Source organism: Macaca fascicularis, chromosome 7, assembly GCF_037993035.2.
Source record: "Macaca fascicularis isolate 582-1 chromosome 7, T2T-MFA8v1.1".
Taxonomy (NCBI): Eukaryota; Metazoa; Chordata; class Mammalia; order Primates; family Cercopithecidae; genus Macaca; species Macaca fascicularis.
The window spans coordinates 67,245,228-67,265,972 of record NC_088381.1 but is presented as its reverse complement, the minus strand read 5'-3'; the positions used below and the strand labels follow the sequence as shown (position 1 = coordinate 67,265,972).

The following is a 20,745-nucleotide window of genomic DNA, read 5'->3' as shown; positions in this document are numbered from 1 at the left end:
ACTTTTTTTAGTTGGTAGGCTATTAATTATTGCCTCAATTTCGGAACCTGCACTTGGCCTATTCAGGGATTCAGCTTCTTCCTGGTTTAGTCTTGGGAGAGTGTAAGTGTCCAGGAAATTATCCATTTCTTCTAGATTTTCTAGGTTATTTGCGTAGAGGTGTTTATAGTATTCTCTGATGGTTGTTTGTATTTCTGTGGGGTCGGTGGTGATATCCCCTGTATCACTTTTTATTGCGTCTATTTGATTCTTCTCTCTTTTCTTCTTTATTAGTCTTGCTAGTGGTCTGTCAATTTTGTTGATCTTTTCAAAAAACCAACTGCTAGATTCATTGATTTTTTGGAGGTTTTTTTGTGTCTCTATCTCCTTCAGTTCTGCTCTGTTCTTCGTTATTTCTTGCCTTTTCTAGCTTTTGAATGTGTTTGCTCTTGCTTCTCTAGTTCTTTTAATTGTGATGTTAGAGTGTCAATTTTAGATTTTTCCAGCTTTCTCTTGTGGGCATTTAGTGCTATAAATTTCCCTCTACACACTGCTTTAAATGTGTCCCAGAGATTCTGGTATGTTGTATCTTTGTTCTCATTGGTTTCAAAGAACATCTTTATTTCTACCTTCATTTCGTTGTGTACCCAGTAGTCATTCCGCAGCAGGGTATTCAGTTTCCAAGTAGTTGAGCGGTTTTGATTGAGTTTCTTAGTCCTGAGTTCTAGTTTGATTGCACTGTGGTCTGAGAGACAGTTTGTTATAATTTCTGTTCTTGTACATTTGCTGAGGAGTGCTTTACTTCCAATTATGTGGTCAATTTTGGAATAAGTGTGATGTGGTGCTAAGAAGAATGTATATTTTGTTGATTTGAGGTGGAGAGTTCTGTAGATGTCTATTAGGTCTCCTTGCTGCAGAGATGAGTTCAATTCCTGGATATCCTTGTTATCTTTCTGTCTCGTTGATCTGTCTAATGTTGAGAGTGGGGTGTTGAAGTTTCCCATTATTATTGTATGGGAGTCTAAGTCTCTTTGTAAGTGTCTAAGGACTTGCTTTATGAATCTGGGTGCTCCTGTATTGGGTGCATATATATTTAGGATAGTTAGCTCTTCCTGTTGAATTGATCCCTTTACCATTATGTAATGGCCTTCTTTGTCTCTTTTGATCTTTGATGATTTAAAGTCTGTTTTATCAGAGACTAGTATTGCAACCCCTGCTTTTTTTTGTTCTCCATTTGTTTGGTAAATCTTCCTCCATCCCTTTATTTTGAGCCTATGTATGTCTCTGCATGTGAGATGGGTCCTGAATACAGCAGACTGATGGGTCTTGACTCTTTATCCAGTTTGCCAGTCTGTGTCTTTTAATTGGAGCATTCAGTCCATTTACATTGAAGGTCAATATTGTTATGTGTGAACTTGATACTGCCATTATGATATTAACTGGTTATTTTGCTCGTTAGTTGATGCAATTTCTTCCTAGCCTCGATGGTCTTTACATTTTGGCATGTTTTTGCTATGGCTGGTACCGGTTGTTCCTTTCCATGTTTAGTGCTTCCTTCAGGGTCTCTTGTAAGACAGGCCTGGTGGTGACAAAATCTCTATGCATGATCTGTAAAGGATTTTATTTCTCCTTCACTTATGAAACTTAGTTTGGCTGGATATGAAATTCTGGGTTGAAAATTCTTTTCTTTAAGAATGTTGAATATTGGCCCCCACTCTCTTCTGGCTTGGAGAGTTTCTGCCGAGAGATCTGCTGTTAGTCTGATGGGCTTCCCTTTGTGGGTAACCTGACCTTTCTCTGTGGCTGCCCTTAACATTTTTTCCTTCATTTCAACTTTGGTGAATCTGGCAATTATGTGTCTTGGAGTTGCTCTTCTCGAGGAGTATCTTTGTGGCGTTCTCTGTATTTCCTGAATTTGAATGTTGGCCTGCCCTACTAGTTTGGGGAAGTTCTCCTGGATGATATCCTGAAGAGTGTTTTCCAAGTTGATTCCATTTTCCCCCTCACTTTCAGGCACCCCAATCAGACGTGGATTTGGTCTTTTTACATAATCCCATACTTCTTGCAGGCTTTGTTCATTTCTTTTTCTTCTTTTTTCTTTAGATTTCTCTTCTCGCTTCATTTCATTCATTTGATCCTCAATCGCTGATACTCTTTCTTCCAGTTGATCGAGTCTGTTACTGAAGCTTGTGCATTTGTCACTTATTTCTCGTGTCATGGTTTTCATCTCTGTTCGTTTATGGCCTTCTCTGCATTAATTATTCTGGTTATCAATTCTTCCACTCTTTTTTCAAGCTTGTTAGTTTCTTTGCGCTGGGTACGTAATTCCTCCTTTAGCTTTGAGAAGTTTGATGGACTGAAGCCTTCTTCTCTCATCTCATCAAAGTCATTCTCCGTCCAGCTTTGATCCGTTGCTGGCGATGAGCTGTGTTCCTTTGGAGGGGGAGATGCGCTCTTATTTTTTGAATTTCCAGCTCTTCTGCACTGCTTTTTCCCCATCTTTGTGGTTTTATCTGCCTCTGGTCTTTGATGATAGTTACGTACTGATGGGGTTTTGGTGTGGGTGTCCTTCCTGTTTGTTAGTTTTCCTTCTAACAGTCAGGACCCTCAGCTGTAGGTCTGTTGGAGATTGCTTGAGGTCCACTCCAGACCCTGTTTGCCTGGGTGTCAGCAGCAGAGGCTGCAGAAGATAGAATATTGCTGAACAGTGAGTGTACCTGTCTGATTCTTGCTTTGGAAGCTTCCTCTCAGGGGTGTACTCCACCGTGTGAGGTGTGGGGTGTCGGTCTGCCCCTAGTGGAGGATGTCTCCCAGTTAGGCTACTCAGGGGTCAGGCACCCACTTGAGCAGGCACTCTGTCTGTTCTCAGATCTCAACCTCCATGTTGGGAGATCCACCGCTCTCTTGAAAGCTGTCAGACAGAGTCGCTTTTGTCTGCAGAGGTTTCTGCTGCTTTTGTTGTTGTTGTTGTTGTTTAACTGTGCCCTGTCCCCAGAGGTGGAGTCTACAGAGACTGGCAGGCCTCCTTGAGCTGCTGTGAGCTCCACCCAGTTCGATCTTCCCAGGGCTTTGTTTACCTACTTAAGCCTCAGCAATGGCGGGCGCCCCTCCCCCAGCCTGGCTGCTGCCTTGCGGTTAGATCGCAGACTGTTGTGCTAGCAATGAGGAAGGCTCTGTGGGCATGGGACCCTCCCGGCCAGGTGTGGGATATAATCTCCTGGTGTGCCCGTTTGCTTAAAGTGCAGTATTGGGGTGAGAGTTACCTGATTTTCCAGGTGTTGTGTGTCTCAGTTCCCCTGGCTAGGAAAAGGGATTCCCTTCCCCCTTGCACTTCCCAGGTAAGGGGATGCCTCGCCCTGCTTCAGCTCTCGCTGGTCGGGCTGCAACAGCTGACCAGCACCGACTGTCCGGCACTCCCCAGTGAGATGAACCCAGTACCTCAGTTGATAATGCAGAAATCACCTGTCTTCTGTGTCACTCGCGCTGGGAGCTGGAGACTGGAGCTGATCCTATTCGGCCATCTTGCTCCGCCCCCCGGGGTGTAACCTGGATATTCAGCATTTTCATGTGTGCTTATTGGCCATTTGTATAGCTGTTTTGGAGAAATCCGAGTCCTTTTGTCCTTTTTATTGAATGGGTTGTTTTTGTTGTTGTTGAGTTATAAGCATTCTTTATATATTCTAGATAATAACCCCTTTCTAAGAAGTGATTTGCAAATGTTTTCCCCCATTCTGTGGTTTCCTCTTCACTTTATTCATAGTGTCCTTTTGTGCACAAAGGTTTAATTTTGATTTGGTCAAATTTAGTCTTTTTTCACGTGTTTCCTGTGCTTTTAGTGTCATATTCAAGATACCACTGCCCTATTTTTTAACCTTCCTTTTTTAAATCTTCAGTGTATATATTGGCAGGCTTTCCATATCAGGTCTTATAGCTCCTTATCATTACTTTTATCAACTGTAGACTATTCCTTAGTATGGATGTTCTTGTTTATGTAATCTTTCCCATATTGATGGATATTTAGGTATGGTTCAGTCTTTCCTTTTACATGTATACATGTTAAAAACAAACAAAAAATCTGGAATGGACATTCCTCACAGAGGTAGAAGTGATTATCTCTGGGCAGTAGGATTAGAAAAAGCTTTATTTTGTATTTTTGTTTATCTGCATTTTCTTTTTTTATTATTATTATACTTTAAGTTCTAGGATACATGTGCAAAACATGCAGGTTTGTTATATATGTATACATGTGCCAGCTTGGTGTGCTGCACCCATTAACTTGTCATTTACATTAGGTATATCCCCTAATGCTATCCCTCCCCCCTCTGCCACCCCACAATAGGCCCCGGTGTGTGAGGTTCCCCTTCCTGTGTCCAAGTGATCTCATTGTTGAATTCCCACCTGTGAGTGAGAACATGTGGTGTTTTGTTTTCTGTTCTTGTGATAGTTTGCTGAGAATGATGGTTTCCAGCTGCATCCATGTCCCTACAAAGAACACAAACTCATCCTTTTTTATGGCTGCATAGTATTCCATGGTGTATATGTGCCACATTTTCTTAATCCAGTCTGTCACTGATGGACATTTGGGTTGATTCCAAGTCTTTGCTATTGTGAATAGTGCCGTAATAAACATACGTGTGCATGTGTCTTTATAGCAGCATGATTTATAATCCTTTGGGTATATATCCAGTAATGGAATGGCTGGGTCAAATCGTTTTCTAGTTCTAGATCCTTGAGGAATCGCCACACTATTTTCCACAATGGTTGAACAAGTTTACAGTCCCACCAACAGTGTAAAAGTCTTCCTATTTCTCCACATCCTCTCCAGCACCTGTTGTTTCCTGATTTTTTTAATGATTGCCATTCTAACTGGTGTGAGATGGTATCTCATTGTGGTTTTGATTTGTATTTCTCTGATGGCGAGTGATGATGAGCATTTTTTCACGTGTCTGTTGGCTGTATGAATGTCTTCTTTTGAGAAGTGTCTGTTCATATCCTTTGCCCACTTTTTGATGGGGTTGTTTGTTTTTTCTTGTAAATTTGTTTGAGTTCTTTGTAGGTTCTGGATATTAGCCCTTTGTCTGATGAGTAGATTGCAAAAATTTTCTCCCATTCTGTAGGTTGCCTGTTCACTCTGATGGTAGTTGCTTTTGCTGTGCAGAAGCTGTTTAGTTTAATTAGATCCCATTTGTCAATTCTTGTTTTTGTTGCCATTGCTTTTGGTGTTTTAGACATGAAGTCCTTGCCCATGCCTATGTCCTGAATGGTATTACCTAGGTTTTCTTCCAGGGTTTTTATGGTTTTAGGTCTAACATTTAAGTCTCTAATCCATCTTGAATTAATTTTTGTATAAGGAGTAAGGAAAGGATCCATTTTCAGCTTTCTACTTATGGCTAGCCAATTTTCCCAGCACCATTTATTAAATAGGGAATCCTTTCTCCATTTCTTGTTTTTATCAGGTTTGTCAAAGATCTAATGACTGTAGATGTGTGGTATTATTTCTGAAGGCTCTGTTCTGTTCCATTGGTCTATATCTCTGTTTTGGTACCAGTACCATGCTGTTTTGGTTACTGTAGCCTTGTAGTATAGTTTGAAGTCAGGTAGTGTGATGCACCCAGCTGCGTTCTTTTGGCTTAGGATTATCTTGGCAATGCGTGGTCTTTTTTGGTTCCGTGTTAAAGCAGTGTTTTCCAATTCTGTGAGGAAAGTCATTGGTATCTTAATGGGGATGGCATTGAATCTATAAATTACCTTGGGCAGTATGGCCATTTTCACAATGTTGATTCTTCCTATCCATGAGCATGGTATGTTCTTCCATTTGTTTGTGTCCTCTTTTATTTCACTGAGCAGTGGTTTGTAGTTCTCCTTGAAGAGGTCCTTTACATCCCTTGTAAGTTGGATTCCTAGGTATTTTATTCTCTTTGAAGCTATTGTGAATGGGAGTTCATTCATGATTTGGCTCTCTGTTTGTCTGTTACTGGAGTATAAGAATGCTTGTGATTTTTGCACATTGATTTTGTATCCTGAGACTTTGCTGAAGTTTCTTAGCAACTTAAGGGGATTTTGGGCTGAGACGATGGGGTTTTCTAAATATGCAATCATGTCATCTGCAAACAGGGACAATTTGACTTCTTCTTTTCCTAACTGAATACCCTTTATTTCTTTCTCTTGCCTGATTTCCCTAGCCATGACTTCCAACACTATGTTGAATAGGAGTGGTGAGAGAGGGCATCCCTGTCTTGTGCCAGTTTTCAAAGGGAATTTTTCCAGTTTTTGCCCATTCAGTATGATATTGGCTGTGGGTTTGTCATAAATAGCTCTTACGATTTTGAGATATGTTCCATCAATACCGAATTTATTGAGAGTTTTTAGCATGAAGAGCTGTTGAATTCCGTCAAAGGCCTTTTCTGCATCTATTGAGATAATCATGTGGTTCTTGTCTTTGGTTCTGTTTATATGCTGGATTATGTTTATTGATTTGCGAATGTTGAACCAGCCTTGCATTCCAGGGATGAAGCCCACTTGATCATGGTGGATAAGCTTTTTGATGTGCTGCTGGATCCAGTTTGCCAGTATTTTATTGAGGATTTTTGCATCGATGTTCATCAGTGATATGAGTCTAAAATTCTCTTTTTTTTGTTGTGTCTCTGCCAGGTTTTGGTATGAGGATGATGTTGGCCCAATAAAATGAGTTAGGGAAGATTCCCTCTTTTTCTATTGATTGGAATAGTTTCAGACAGAATGGTGCCAGCTTCTTGTGTCTCTGGTAGAATTCGGCTGTGAATCCATCTGGTCCTGGACTTTTTTTAGTTGGTAGGCTATTAATTATTGCCTCAATTTCGGAACCTGCTCTTGGCCTATTCAGGGATTCAATTTATTCCTGGTTTAGTCTTGGGAGAGTATAAATGTCCAGGAAATTATCCATTTCTTCTAGGTTTTCTCGTTTATTTGCGTAGAGGTGTTTATAGTATTCTCTGATGGTTGTTTGTATTTCTGTGGGGTCGGTGGTGATATCCCCTTTATCATTTTTTATTGCATCTACCTGGTTCTTCTCTCTTTTCTTCTTTATTAGTCTTACTAGTGGTCTGTCAATTTTGTTGATCTTTTCAAAAAACTGGTCCCTGGATTTATTGATTTTTTGGAGGGTTTTTTTTGTGTCTCTGTCTCCTTCAGTTCTACTCTGATCTTCGTTATTACTTGCCTTCTGCTAGCTTTTTAATGTGTTTGCTCTTGCTTCTCTAGTTCTTTTAATTGTGATGTTAGAGTGTCAGTTTTAGATCTTTCCAGCTTTCTCTGGTGGGCATTTAGTGCTATAAATTTCCTTCTACACACTGCTTTAAATGTGTCCCAGAGATTCTGGTATGTTGTATCTTTGTTCTCATTGGTTTCAAAGAACATCTTTATTTCTCCCTTCATTTCCTTATGTACCCAGTATTCATTCAGGAGCCGGTTGTTCAGTTTCCAAGTAGGTGAGCGGTTTTGATTGAGTTTCTTAGTCTTGAGTTCTAGTTTGATTGCACTGTGGTCTGAGAGACAGTTTGTTATAATTTCTGTTCTTGTACATTTGCTGAGGAGTGCTTTACTTTCAACTATGTGGTGAGTTTTGGAATAAGTGCGATGTGGTGCTGAGAAGAATGTATATTCTGTTGATTTGAGCTGGAGAGTTCTGTAGATGTCTATTAGGTCCGCTTGGTGCAGAGTTGAGTTCAATTCCTGGATATCCTTGTTAACTTTCTGTCTCGTTGATCTGTCTAATGTTGACAGTGGGGTGTTAAAGTCTCCCATTATTATTGTATGGGTGTCTAAGTCTCTTTGTAAGTGTCTAAGGACTTGCTTTATGAATCTGGGTGCTCCTGTATTGGGTGCATATATATTTAGGATAGTTAGCTCTTCCTGTTGAATTGATCCCTTTACCATTATGTAATGGCCTTCTTTGTCTCTTTTGATCTTTGATGGTTTAAAGTCTGTTTTATCAGGACTAGGATTGCAACCCCTGCTTTTTTTTGTTTTCCATTTGCTTGGTAGATCTTCCTCCATCCCTTTATTTTGAGCCAATGTGTCTCTGCATGTGAGATGGGTCTCCTGAATACAACAAACTGATGGGTCTTGACTCTTTATCCAGTTTGCCAGTCTGTGTCTTTTAATTTAGTTCTTTTACATTTAAGGTTAATATTGTTATGTGTGAACTTGATCCTGTCATTATGATATTAGCTGATTATTTTGCTCGTTAGTTGATGCAGTTTCTTCCTAGTATTGATGAACTTTACGTTTTGGCATGTTTTTGCAATGGCTGGTACCGGTTGTTCCTTTCCATGTTTAGTGCTTCCTTCAGGGTCTCTTGTAGAGCAGGCCAGGTGGTAACAAAATCTCTAAGTATTTGCTTGTCTGTAAAGGATTTTATTTCTCCTTCACTTATGAAACTTAGTTTGGCTGGATATGAAATTCTGGGTTGAAAATTCTTTTCTTTAAGAATGTTGAATATTGGCCCCCACTCTCTTCTGGCTTGTAGAGTTTCTGCCAAGAGATCTGCTGTTAGTGATGGGCTTCCCTTTGTGGGTGACCCGACCTTTCTCTCTGGCTGCCCTTAACATTTTTTCCTTCATTTCAACTTTGGTGAATTTGACAGTTGTGTCTTGGAGTTGCTCTTCTCGAGGTGTGTCTTTGTGGTGTTCCCTGTATTTCCTGAATTTGAATGTTGGCCTGCCTCACTAGGTTGGGGAAGTTCTCCTGGATGATATCATGCAGAGTGTTTTCCAACTTGGTTCCATTTTTCCCATCACTTTTCAGGCACACCATTCGGACGTAGATTTGGTCTTTTCACATAATCCCATATTTCTTGGAGGCTTTGTTCATTTCTTTTTACTCTTTTTTCTCTACACTTGTCTTCTTGCTTCATTTCATTCATTCGATCTTCAATCATTGATACTCTTTCTTCCAGTTTGTCGAGTCAGTTACTGAAGCTTGTGCATTTGTGATGTAGTTCTTGTATCATGGTTTTCATTTCTATCAGTTCTTTTAAGGTCTTCTCTACATTGATTATTCTAGTTATCCATTCATCCATTATTTTTTCAACGTTTTTAGTTTGTTTGCACTGGTTACGTAGTTCCTCCTTTAGCTCTGAGAAGTGCGATCGACTGAAGCCTTCTTCTCTCAACTCGTCAAAGTCATTCTCCATCCAGCTTTGTTCCATTGCTGGTGATGAGCTGTGTTCCTTTGGACAGGGAGATGTGCTCTGATTTTTTGAATTTCCAGCTTTTCTGCACTGCTTTTTCCACATCTTTGCGGTTTTATCTGCCTTTGGTCTTTGATGATGGTGACGTACTGATGGGGTTTTGGTGTGGGTGTCCTTTCTGTTTGTTAGTTTTCCTGCTAACAATCAGGACTCTCAGCTGCAGGTCTGTTGGAGTTTGCTTGATGTCCACTCCAGACTCTGTTTGCCTGGCTATCAGCAACGGAGGCTGCAGAAGATAGAATATTGCTGAATAGCGAGTGTTGCTGTCTGATTCTTTCTCTGGAAGCTTCCTCTCAGGGGTGTACCCATCCGTGTGAGGTGTTGGTCTGCACCTAGTGGGGGATGTCTCCCAGTTAGGCTACTCAGGGGTCAGGGACCCACTTGAGTAGGCAGTCTGCTCTCTTCAAAGCTGTCAGACAGGGACATTTACATCTGCAGAGGTTTCTGCTGCTTTTTGTTTACCTATGCCCTGTCCCCAGAGGTGGAGTCTACAGAGGCAGGCAGACCTCCTTGAGCTATGGTGGGCTCCAACCACTTCGAGCTTCCCGGCAGCTTTGTTTACCTACTTAAGCCTCAGCAATGTCAGGCACCCCTCCCCCAGCCTCGCTGCCGCCTTGCAGTTAGATCTCAGAGTGCTGTCCTAGCAATGTGGGAGGCTCTGTGGGCATGGGACCCTCCCGGTCAGGTGTGGGATATAATCTCCTGGTGTGCCTTTTGCTAAGACCCTTGATCAAGCACACTATTAGGGTGGGAGTTACCTGATTTTCCAGGTGTTGTGTGTCTCAATTTCCTTTGGCTAGGAAAAGGAATTCCCTTCCCCCTTGTGCTTCCCAGGTGAGGTGATGCCTTGCCCTGCTTCAGCTTTCGCTGGTTGGGCTGCACCTGCGGACCAGCACTGACTGTCCAACATGCCCCAGTGAGATGAACCTGGTACCTCAGTTGAAAATGCAGAAATCACCCGTCTTGTGTGTCACTCACGCTGGGAGCTAGAGGCTGGAACTGTTCCTATTCAGCCATCTTGGGCGCCCCCCCTGCATTTTCTAATTTTTAATTATAAACAGGTATTTCTATTTAATAAAAACTTGCAAACTAGTCAATCAATACATTGATATCCTTTGCTTCACTACTTTCACTCTGGAGAGTTTATCCAAAAAAAATTGTTTTGCATAAGTTAGACAAAAACATATGCTTGAAGTAATTCGTAGTGTTAATAATGTTCTAGTTTCATTTAGAAACAGACAATGTTCAGATAGGGAACTAGTGGGATACAATATCATACATGAGCTTTGATTATTATGTGAACACAAAAATTAAATTATCAGAGCGTATAGCAGTGTGAAAAAACATCTATGAGGACCAGGATTTCCAGTAGCTAATTGTCTATGCCAAGGATCATGAAATTTTTCTGTGAAAAGTCAGATAGTACAGTCAATATTTTAGTGTTATTGAGCCATATGGTCTCATTACTACAACTCAATTCTACCTTGAAGAGCACAAACAGCCTTAAATGAATGAATGAAGAGGTGTGAGTAGATTTGGCCTAGGGGCCACAGTTTGCAGACCCTCATCAAAGCACATGGATTGGGTCATTAGAGTAAAGGCAATTGAGGTAGTAGGCAGTGCATTTACTTTAAACGTTTCTTTAATGTTATTTAAGGGTATATTTAAATGAAATTATGTAATATTCATCTGCTTTACACATAGTTAGTGATTTCCAAGGATTTCCTGTTTTTTTTTTCTTCAGACAGAATCTTACTCTGTTGCCCAGGAGTCCAGTGGCATGTTCTCAGCTCACTGCAGACTCTACTTCCTAGGTTCCAGCGAGTCTTCTGCCTCAGCCTGCCGGTTAGCTGGGACTACAGGCATGCGCCATCACGCCTGATTAATTTTTGTCTTTTCAGTAGAGGTGGGGTTTCACCATGTTGGCCAGGCTGCTCTGGAACTCCTGACCTCAAGTGATCTGCCCGCTTCAGCCTCCGAAAGTGCTAGGATTGCAGGAATGAAATATAGTTAAGAATATTTTGCAGATGCCCCCAGTTTTGATTGACTTGATCATTTTCATAGGCCTTTAGTGTACTGGTTTTATTGCAGTTGTGTTCTGTTCTTTCCCAGGAGAAGAAAATGTAATAGCTGTTCCTTTGGGGAGTCGAAGTGTGAGAATTACAGTGAAAGGACCTGCCCACCTCTGTAAGTAGAATTTAATCTTAACATTTTTTAATATCCTGAAAGTTTAGTTAGCCAAAAAACAAAAACAAAACAAAACAAAACAAAAAAAGCCGCAAACCAAACCTACAAGCAAAAGAAACTTTCTCTAAGTTAATGGGTAATGTTACCAAACTTGTGTCCACCTGCTTGGCATAGCAAAGCTAAACACTGACACTAGGATTTGCAGCCACAGACAGTCAGGTATTTATTGCAGAGCACCAAGCAAAGAGAATCAAACAGCTCATGCTTAAGACCTGAACTCCCTGATGTCTTACATGTAAGGATTTTTAAAGACAGGGAGATAGACATTACAGGCAAAGTCACAAATTAATACATGGAGGCTATGTACTGGTTTGACCTGAAAAGGTGGAATATCTTGAAGTGGGGGCTTACAGACCATAGGTAGATTCAAATATTTTCTGATTTGCTATTGGTTAAGAAAGGGAAGTTTTGCCTAAGACTTGGAGTTAGCAGAAAAGAATGTTAGATCTGGCCCTTGGGCGTGATATCCAGGTGCCTCAGGAAGAAATGTAGGACAAAGAAAGGCAGTCAGCGTTCAGCCTCAGTTCCCTCTTAATGGAGGTCTGTGTGCCAGTGGATCCATTTGGTAGGGATCTAGATTTCCTGAAAAACTACTCAGGGACATATGTTAAAATGTTATCATTAGTTTCTATAGGGAACCATACATCCTGTGACTCCAACATTTTTTGGCTATTGTTGTAATCCACCATTACCTTCCTGCTTGTGAAGTTGCTCATTTACTTCTCAAGGCTAGTTAGGTGCCTGGAATTTCTCTTGAAGAAATTCAAGATTTTCCTTTATTTCCATTCTTGGGGGTGGTAGTACCCTGTTGAATACCCCCAACTATTCTGTAGTGGGTAAAATAGTCTATATAACCAGGGAAATTATCTGTATTGTACCCTGAATTTTTCTGTTCTCATACCCCAATGGAAAATTTACTGTTTAAGATTAATCCCCTCATGGGAAAATAAAAACCAAATTATATGTCAAATAAACTATTTTGTATAGGATGGCTGGGTGCGGTGGCTCACACCTGTAATACCAGCTCTTTGGGAGGCTGTGGCAGGAGGATCACTTGAGTCAGCAGTTTGAGACAAGCCTGGACAGCACAGGAAGACCCCATCTCTACAAAAAATTTTTAAAAAATTAACTAGGCATAGTGGTGCATGCCTTAGTCCAAACTACTCAAGAGACTGAGATAGTCCAAGGAGTAGCCTGGCTACTACAGGCGTGTAGTCTAAGCAACTCCTTGAGCCTAGGAGTTCAAGGTTGCAGTGAGCTCTGATTGCACCACTGCAATCTGCCACTCCAGCCTGAGTGACACAGCAAGACCGTGTCTCTAAAATAATACTAATACATGGAGAGTAAAGTAAGATTTGGGAATGTTCTGGAGATTTCAGCAAAGTGGTACAAAAAAATAAAACAAAACAAAATTTAAAATACAAAACCTTATCAGTGAATATGGCTGATCAGAACAAGCCTTGCTGCTAGCACTTCACAGCTTCCCGTCTAGGGGTTCCTGAAGGCCGACACTGGTTTCCCAGAATACTGTGAGTTTGAAGTAATAAATAGATGATGGTGATGGCTTCACTCTGTGAATACACTGAAACCATTAAATTATGCATTTTAAAAGGGCAAAGTTTATGGCATGCAAATTATATGTGGAAAAGATGTTAAAAAACAAAAAAACGCAGTGAATGGTCTTGACAGTCTCATGATATTAAAGGCCATTCCCCAAAATTCAGCTCCAAATATAGTTTTATAAATTGTAAAAACAGAATAAGGAAACAGTAAACAGAATAAGTAAAGGTGAACACTTTGAGACAAAAATTCGTTTATGTGTGTATGTTCTGGCATATTCAACATAACTTTATATTCAAGACTGGCACTCTTCCAAGAACAGGGCTCAAAAATGTTCCCATTTCTTCAAGAGTGACTATTGTTGCTTGGACTATTTCCCTCTCTGAACAATCTCACAATTGGCAGTAGAAGTATTTCTGAAAGTTATCCTTCTTTGCTGATGAATAGAACTGGCTTCATTTACTAAGCACTTAGTTAACATTTCTGAATATCTAAATATAGAAGTGGTTTTATTTTCTGGATTTATGGAACTTTTTTCTTAATTCTTATTTGTAAAAGAGATATTTCTGAAATGAAGCTTATTTTGCAGTAATAAGTCATTCTTTTTAACATCCACATTAACTATAACTATCCAAAAGACTGCATTACTAAGAACCGAAAATACCCAGAAACATTAATGTCAGTCTCTTTGCTGTGGAGTGAATTTTAATTACAGAATATCCATCTTACATACTGCCTAGAAGTGTTTGTTTAGATCCTGAATTTCCAGTCCTGTCCCAAGTCTTGCCACAGCATTATGGGGAGCACACAGCCCCAAATTTTCCAGGGGTGCATCCCTTAAAAAATGGAAGCAATAAGCAGATCCCTGCAAAACAGATTTTATTGCAGCAAAACTTCAGCGTTAAATGTGTTTGACTAGCAATAAACTTAAGAAGTCAAGAGATCATAAACCAAAAACCTCCAATTCAATTGGAAGAATATATTCCCTTTAAGCCCTGATTACCATATATAGAGATGTATAAATAAACATGGGTACTGTACCTAATGACCAATCAAAGGAAATTGACATGAATGAAATTAGCATATACAAATACAGCTCTACTGTACATATAAGTTTGATGTATTTATAACTATGTTAGCCATACTAAACACCCATTCCACATTTACCTGACAGTACTTTCATGGCCTTTAGAATTTAGGGAGACCTCTTGGGGATGGTTACCATGACGCTGCCTTTTTTGAAAGAAGCCTGAACTGATACTTCTCAATGCAGACCCTTCAACTAGAAGCAGTTAGAAGCATCTGTCATTTTTCTAGGCATAATTTCTTTTACAAATAGCTAGTAATGGATTAAAATATTTAAAGGCATCACTAGAGACCTGAGTTGTGAAGACTTGGGGATAAAAGAAAGTCATGATTTCTAATTTTTACTCTTTTTGAGACTACCTATCATGTCTTCCCCAACACTTCCCTCCCTCCCCTCAGTTTTAAGTCTGGAGAGGAGAAAGAAGTTGGGCTGTGGGCAGCAGGAAAGAAGGCTCACACTCTCTTCCCTTAATACTGGTGGGGATGTGTATAGGCTTCCTGGGGTCTCCCACACACTAACCACCTTGCTGCAGAAACCAGAGAGGGTCAGTGAAACCCCTGAGAACTGAAGGGCTTCCACATGCAGCTCTCACTAGCCATGAATCACACTTTGTCACAACATGGGGCTGCAGTAAATATGGGGAAATGGTGGAAATTAATAAAAACTTAAAGGTATCCATAAGTCATCATCTGAATTGTTGATTGAAACACCACAAACTCCTTTATCAATCATTTATTTTTAAGAGGCACCAGCACAGAGGAGAAGCAAGTTTGCCACCAATAAAAATGACAACTTTTAAAGAACTGCATCGGCCTCCACCTTGCTGTGGATTTGGCACAATGGCTTTGTTAATCCAGATTATCAGAATTGTTTGTGTCCATAAACTCTACTTTCACTAAATCACTTCACCAGTCTTTCTTCATTCACCTTTGATTCTGCTTACCCATTTACACAATCGAGGTCAAAATACCTGCTTTCTGCCTCCTAGAAAGGCAACCAGTGTTTGTGCATTAGAGAACTGGAAGCCTTTTGAAATACTCAAATTAAAAATATTTTACAATAAGTGTACCATTTAGTGGAGAAGCAGAGTGGTTTGGGTAATTAACGTGAACTTGAACATTGTTTTTGCTACTTGTGTTTTTATATCCGTGTCACTGAGACTCTTAGACACTGTTAAAATAGTGGCTAGATTCCTGTATTAAAAACAAAATATCAAAACCAAGTTAACAAAAATGCTGGCCTTTGGTTTAGGGAATAGATATCATAGCAACTGGTCGTCCCTTCCTCCTAGATCACCTTCCCAGATTTTTACACCCCCTGCCCCAACTCTGCATCCCGATCTGCAACTTGGAACGCTGTGGTCCAGAAGGTTAGCACAATGGTAAAACAATTACTACCCCAACACAGCCGCAGAATCCATTGCAGCTACTTGAATTTAATCAAGTCATTTCAGGCTAAATCAGTGTCTAGAAACTTGTATTTTGCATGCCTTCTGTGAGGATGCGTTATGTCCAACTTCATTTTGCGTCTTGATATTGCCTTAATGCTCATCGTTTTTTTTTTTCTCATTGACTTTAGAGACATCCATTGTAGGGACCACTTACTATCTCCAGTTCCCCATTTCATTTTTACTGACAACTCACTTTATAACACTCAGTTTTATATCTTCATTGGAACTAGGAAATGAATTTAATCTCACACTTTCCAAAAATCTATTGCGGTCATGGAGATCAGGGCCAAAGTGGTTGGGGTTTTGTGTGCCTGAAAGTAGCCAGCATTATTCTTCGACCGCTAATGACTCCTCCAGATCAAGTAGCTCATGTCCAGCCTTTGAATTTTCCCAGAAAAGTTCCCAGCCTGCCTGTCAGGGATAATCAGGGATGTCTCCTAATGCCTGTTATGCAGTCTGTCCAGGGCACTTGAATTCCTGCAGCTGCTCCAGTGACAGAGAAAAATCCAGCAAATGAAAACAACCAAAGCCCAGCAGCCCATGGATGGAAGCTCCCTAATGCCAGACTATTTTGTCACATTTTATCAGCTTTCTATTTTTGACACTCAGTGGAATTTTGGTTCCTTTGTGTTCTTTGTTTGAAATTGTTAAAGACTGGTATGATATCATTGAATCAAGTGTGGGTTTTAAAATAGAGTTGGACCTGGGAGATTGACTGCTCTGACTCCTCATTTTAGATATGAGGCAATGAAAACCCAAGGCAGAAAGCTAGAGAAAAATACGGGGCCAGAAATGCAGGTGCCCCAGAATCTAGCTGTATATACATTTTTTATTGCCTCTCTCAACATGAAACCAGATCTACTAAGTATGGTGACACTTAGAAAATAAAAGAAAGAAAAGAAAGAGGGAAGAAAGACAAATTTAAAAGAAAATAAAAGAAAGAAAAGAAAGAGGGAGGAAAGACAAATTTAAATAAAGTAGAAATGCTTTTTTGTTTAAACTGTGATAAGTGAACATTTTTTTTCTGTAGGAAATCTTAAAAGCACTTTTGTTCATGTGAAAGCAAATTCGAAAAAAGGGGTTTCATGCACAAGGGACGTCTTTGTGGCAATGGAATGGTTCTGTATTTTGATTGTGATGGTGGGTGATAAAATGACATTGAACTATATGCACCTATTGTACCAGTGTCAATTTCCTGGTTTTGATATTCGACTATACTTTTGTAACATGTAAACATTAGACAAAAGGGAAGGAAGGTTACAAAGGACCTCTCTATACTATTTTTGCAACTTCCTGTTTATCTAGAATTATTTCAAAATGAAAAGTTTTGTTTGATAAAAAGCAAATTTGAAATTTGCTGTGATTTTTGTCTAAAAGAGTAGGCATAAGATCTTTTGACAAGTAATAAAATGAGTGAACATAGCTTTACTTTTGAGTATTAGCTACATCATGAAAACATATAAAGAAAGAAAAGTTTTCTCTTTCCCCTTATGCTAGAAATGGCTCCAAAGAATTGAGTAGAACTATTAGGGCCTGACACCCTTGTTAGCTCCTTTTCTATAGACAATTAAAAATCTGTTATATCTATTTCACCAATATCAATTAATGTTTGTAAACTGAGTGGCTATTTTGACATTGTTTTGATATCATATACTGACATTGTACTTGCTAAAGTGTCTTTTGTAATAAAATGCCTTTAAGATTGTTTCTTATTTGAATCATATATTTTAATTGTAGTTATTGAATCAAAAACACTTCAAGGAAGCAAAGGAGAACACAGCTTTAACAGCCCTGGCGTCTTTGTTGTAGAAAACACAACAGTGGAATTTCAGAGGGGCTCTGAGAGGCAAACCTTTAAGATTCCAGGACCTCTGATGGCTGATTTCATCTTCAAGGTAGGATGATCCTCTTCATAAAATTCATATACCTGAATCCCAGAACATCTTTATTTTTAAAACAGTAAGTTTGTTTAGCAAGAGGTCATCAATGATTGTTTTTTAATACAGAGCATGTGTCATCGATATTTCCATCTTGGCAGTTCATTCTTAAAGATTGTTCAGCACTCTTAAATTTCTGCTGCTAACCCTGACAGTTAAAAACAAACTTCACTTTTATGGGGGAATGATTGATTCTTTATTTATAATCTCTGGTTGCTTTGTTGGTTTGTTTGTTGATTTAAGAAACAGGGTCTCTCTGTGTTGCTCAGGCTGGTGCAGTGGCTATTCACAGCTGCAATCATAGCCTTGAACTCCCGGGCCCAACTGATCCTTCTGCCTCAACCTCCCAAGCAGCTGTGTTCAGTTTTAGATAGAGTTTGGTGAAAACAGCGAATGGTTAAATGCACCATATCCTAAACCAGTATTGTGCCGCTGCATGTCTTCGCCTTGCAAAGGAGAGCAGAGACAACAGGGGCTCATTCCTTACCCTCCTTTAACATAGTTATCCTTAAGGGATCTTTATTTCAACCTTCAACCCTTAGAATATGCAGTCTTGCAGTGGGCTGATTGAAGATCAGGATTTGCTTCCCCAGATGTTCTATGACAGACACTTGTCACAAGTGTCTGTATCTTCAGAAGAACTCTTCTTCTCTGGAACCATGAGCCTATGTCCCCTTTCTGGATACTGCTGGGGCATCTTCCCTCATTCAGAGGACATGAAGTATAGTGGCCAATATATTTCCAAGGTGACACAGTTTGAAACTCTTCTGATAAATTTGAAAATGCCAGGAAATGAAAAAGATAGTTCAGTGTGTGGTTTTGTCCTATCCTGTTTCAGAAACCTGTTCCAAAATGTAAATGGAAGCTAGAAAATAGCCCCAATTACCAGTTATATTTTTCTATATGAAAAAAAACCCATTAACTTTAAAAAGCTGTTTATGTTCTATATATTAATTTGTCATGGAATGTTTCACTGAGACATCAGTTGTGTCAGCAGAGGAACATGCACGGAGGTAGATGAGAGTTGCTAACCCATCCCAATCCCTGAGATATAAATTCAGCCTGCAATGGGACCGGCCAAGTATTGGCCTGCACACTGTATTGTTTTGTTTCTGAAGCTTTGGATTTTGAATAATCAACACTTAAAAATCGAGAGATTTTTACATCAAAAGATCAGGTCTTTTGTTTTTTGTTTTTTGGTTCCCCCCCGCCCCCGCATCTCTGTAAAAATGGGAAGAGCTGACAACTAGCTTGCATTTTACAATAGCAATAATTGACTGTAACTGGGGAACAGCTGCCTTCCAGTCTCCGGTCTGCAGTGGTCCACACCACTGCGTATTGTGTCCCTAACACTAAAGGCATAAGTGGTTGGTTGCCATTCATCCTGATCTGGCATTTATATCATCTGCCTAGCCTCCACAGACATTTATGTTTCTGACTTCTGTGTCATATTCTTAAAGCATTGACCCAATATTCTTCTTAGACAGTCATATTGTGAAAGGTTTTGGGGAAGCCATAATTACCTTTTTTTTTTTTTTTTTTTTTTGAGATGGAGTCTTGCTCTGTCGCCCAGGCTGGAGTGCAGTGGCCGGATCTCAGCTCACTGCAAGCTCCGCCTCCCAGGTTCACGCCATTCTCCTGCCTCAGCCTCCCGAGTAGCTGAGACTACAGGCGCCCGCCACCTCGCCCGGCTAATTTTTTGCATTTTTAGTAGAGAGGGGGTTTCACCGTGTTAGCCAGGATGGTCTCGATCTCCTGACCTCGTGATCCGCCCGCCTCGGCCTCCCAAAGTGCTGGGATTACACGCGTGAGCCACCGTGCCTGGCATTTTATTCTCTTTTAAGTACTACTCAGAGAATCTGTATTCTTCTTAAGTCAACTTGGAGGTCCCTGACTGAATAGGAGACAGTAATACAATGATGAAATGAGGAAAGCACCCACAAAGATTAGTATTTCGAGATATTGTTTGGTTACAGTATCAGCATCAGTAGATCTTAACAGTATACTGTTTATTGATACCATTTATAAAAACACACACATAAACTGCATATTTCTATGTGTTTGTATGTACTCACACATATATGTATATGTGTGTGTGTGCATATTTTTAAAAATAATGTGGAAGGATACTTTTCAAAATGGAAACACTGAAAACAACAGTGACTATTTTAGAGGGGATAACATTTTGTAGTATCTAATTCTTAAAATAATGTTTAAAAGGAAGAATGTGACTGGGCGGGTGTGGTGGCTCATGCCTGTAATCCCAGCCCTTAGGGAGGCAAAAGTGGGTGAATCACCTGAGGTCAGGAGTTCGAGACCAGCCTGTCCAACATGATGAAACCCTGTCTCTATTAAAAATACAAAAATAGCTGGGCAATGTGACGCACACCTGTAATCCCAGCTACTCAGGGGGCTGAGGCAGGAGAATTACTTGAACCCAGGAGGCAGAGGTCGCAGTGAGCCAAGATCGCACCACTGCATTCCAGCCTGGGCAACACAGCAAGATTCCATCTCAATAATAATAATAATAATAATAATAATAATAATAATAAGCAAATGGAAGAATGAATTCACATACTATGTGCATAATTAAAAATTACACCTTCTTGCCCAAATTACGTACTCATCTCTTAATAGAGTAAATTTTGAAAAGTGTGTGTGTGTGTGTGTGTGTGAGAGAGAGAGATGGCACGATCTCGGCTCACTGCAACCTCCTCCTGAGTAGCTGGGATTACAGGCATGCACCACCACATCTGGCTAAATTTTTTTTTTTTGTATTTTTAGTAGGGATGGGGTTTCTCCATGTTGTTCAGACTGGTCTCAAACTCCTGATCTCAAATGATCCACCCACCTTGGTCTTACAAAGAGCTGGGATTACAGACGTGAGCCACCGCGCCCGGCCAATAGAGTACATTTTAACAGCACATTCAGGGTACAGTGTCTGCATTTATATTCAGTCCTCTATGTTCCTGTCTCTAAGTTCTGGCTCTCTCAGATTTAATAAACAGTTCTGGACTTTGACTTCAACTCCTGGAAAGCTTTTGATCTCTCTAGACTGAAAAGGTGTTTTGAAAAATACATTTATCAAAGAGGGTGTTACAGACAACTGTCTGACTCATGCATAAATAGAACCTCATTTTCATACCCACAGCAATTGTCTCTCATGGATGTGTTGTACTTAGTAGGGGAGAATGTGGCAAAATTGGAGACACTTATGTTGAAGTAAGAGTGGCTCTGATGTTGTTTTTTTCCTGAC

General features: G+C 40.1%; 1 protein-coding gene across 11 annotated transcripts in view; it reads left to right on the top strand.

Moving 5' to 3' along the window:
• ADAMTSL3 (ADAMTS like 3) overlaps positions 1 to 20,745 on the top strand; it is a 406,645-nt gene that overhangs the window by 210,378 nt on the left and 175,522 nt on the right. For all 11 annotated transcript variants that reach the window (XR_012415261.1, XR_012415259.1, XR_012415260.1 and 8 more), the window contains exons 8-9: positions 11,321 to 11,395; positions 17,290 to 17,447. Coding sequence is in view for 7 of the 11 variants with exons in the window: in XM_073996528.1 (XP_073852629.1) it covers positions 11,321 to 11,395; positions 17,290 to 17,447 (233 nt within the window). In the remaining 4 variants the exon portion in view is untranslated. The remainder of the gene's footprint in view (positions 1 to 11,320; positions 11,396 to 17,289; positions 17,448 to 20,745) is intronic.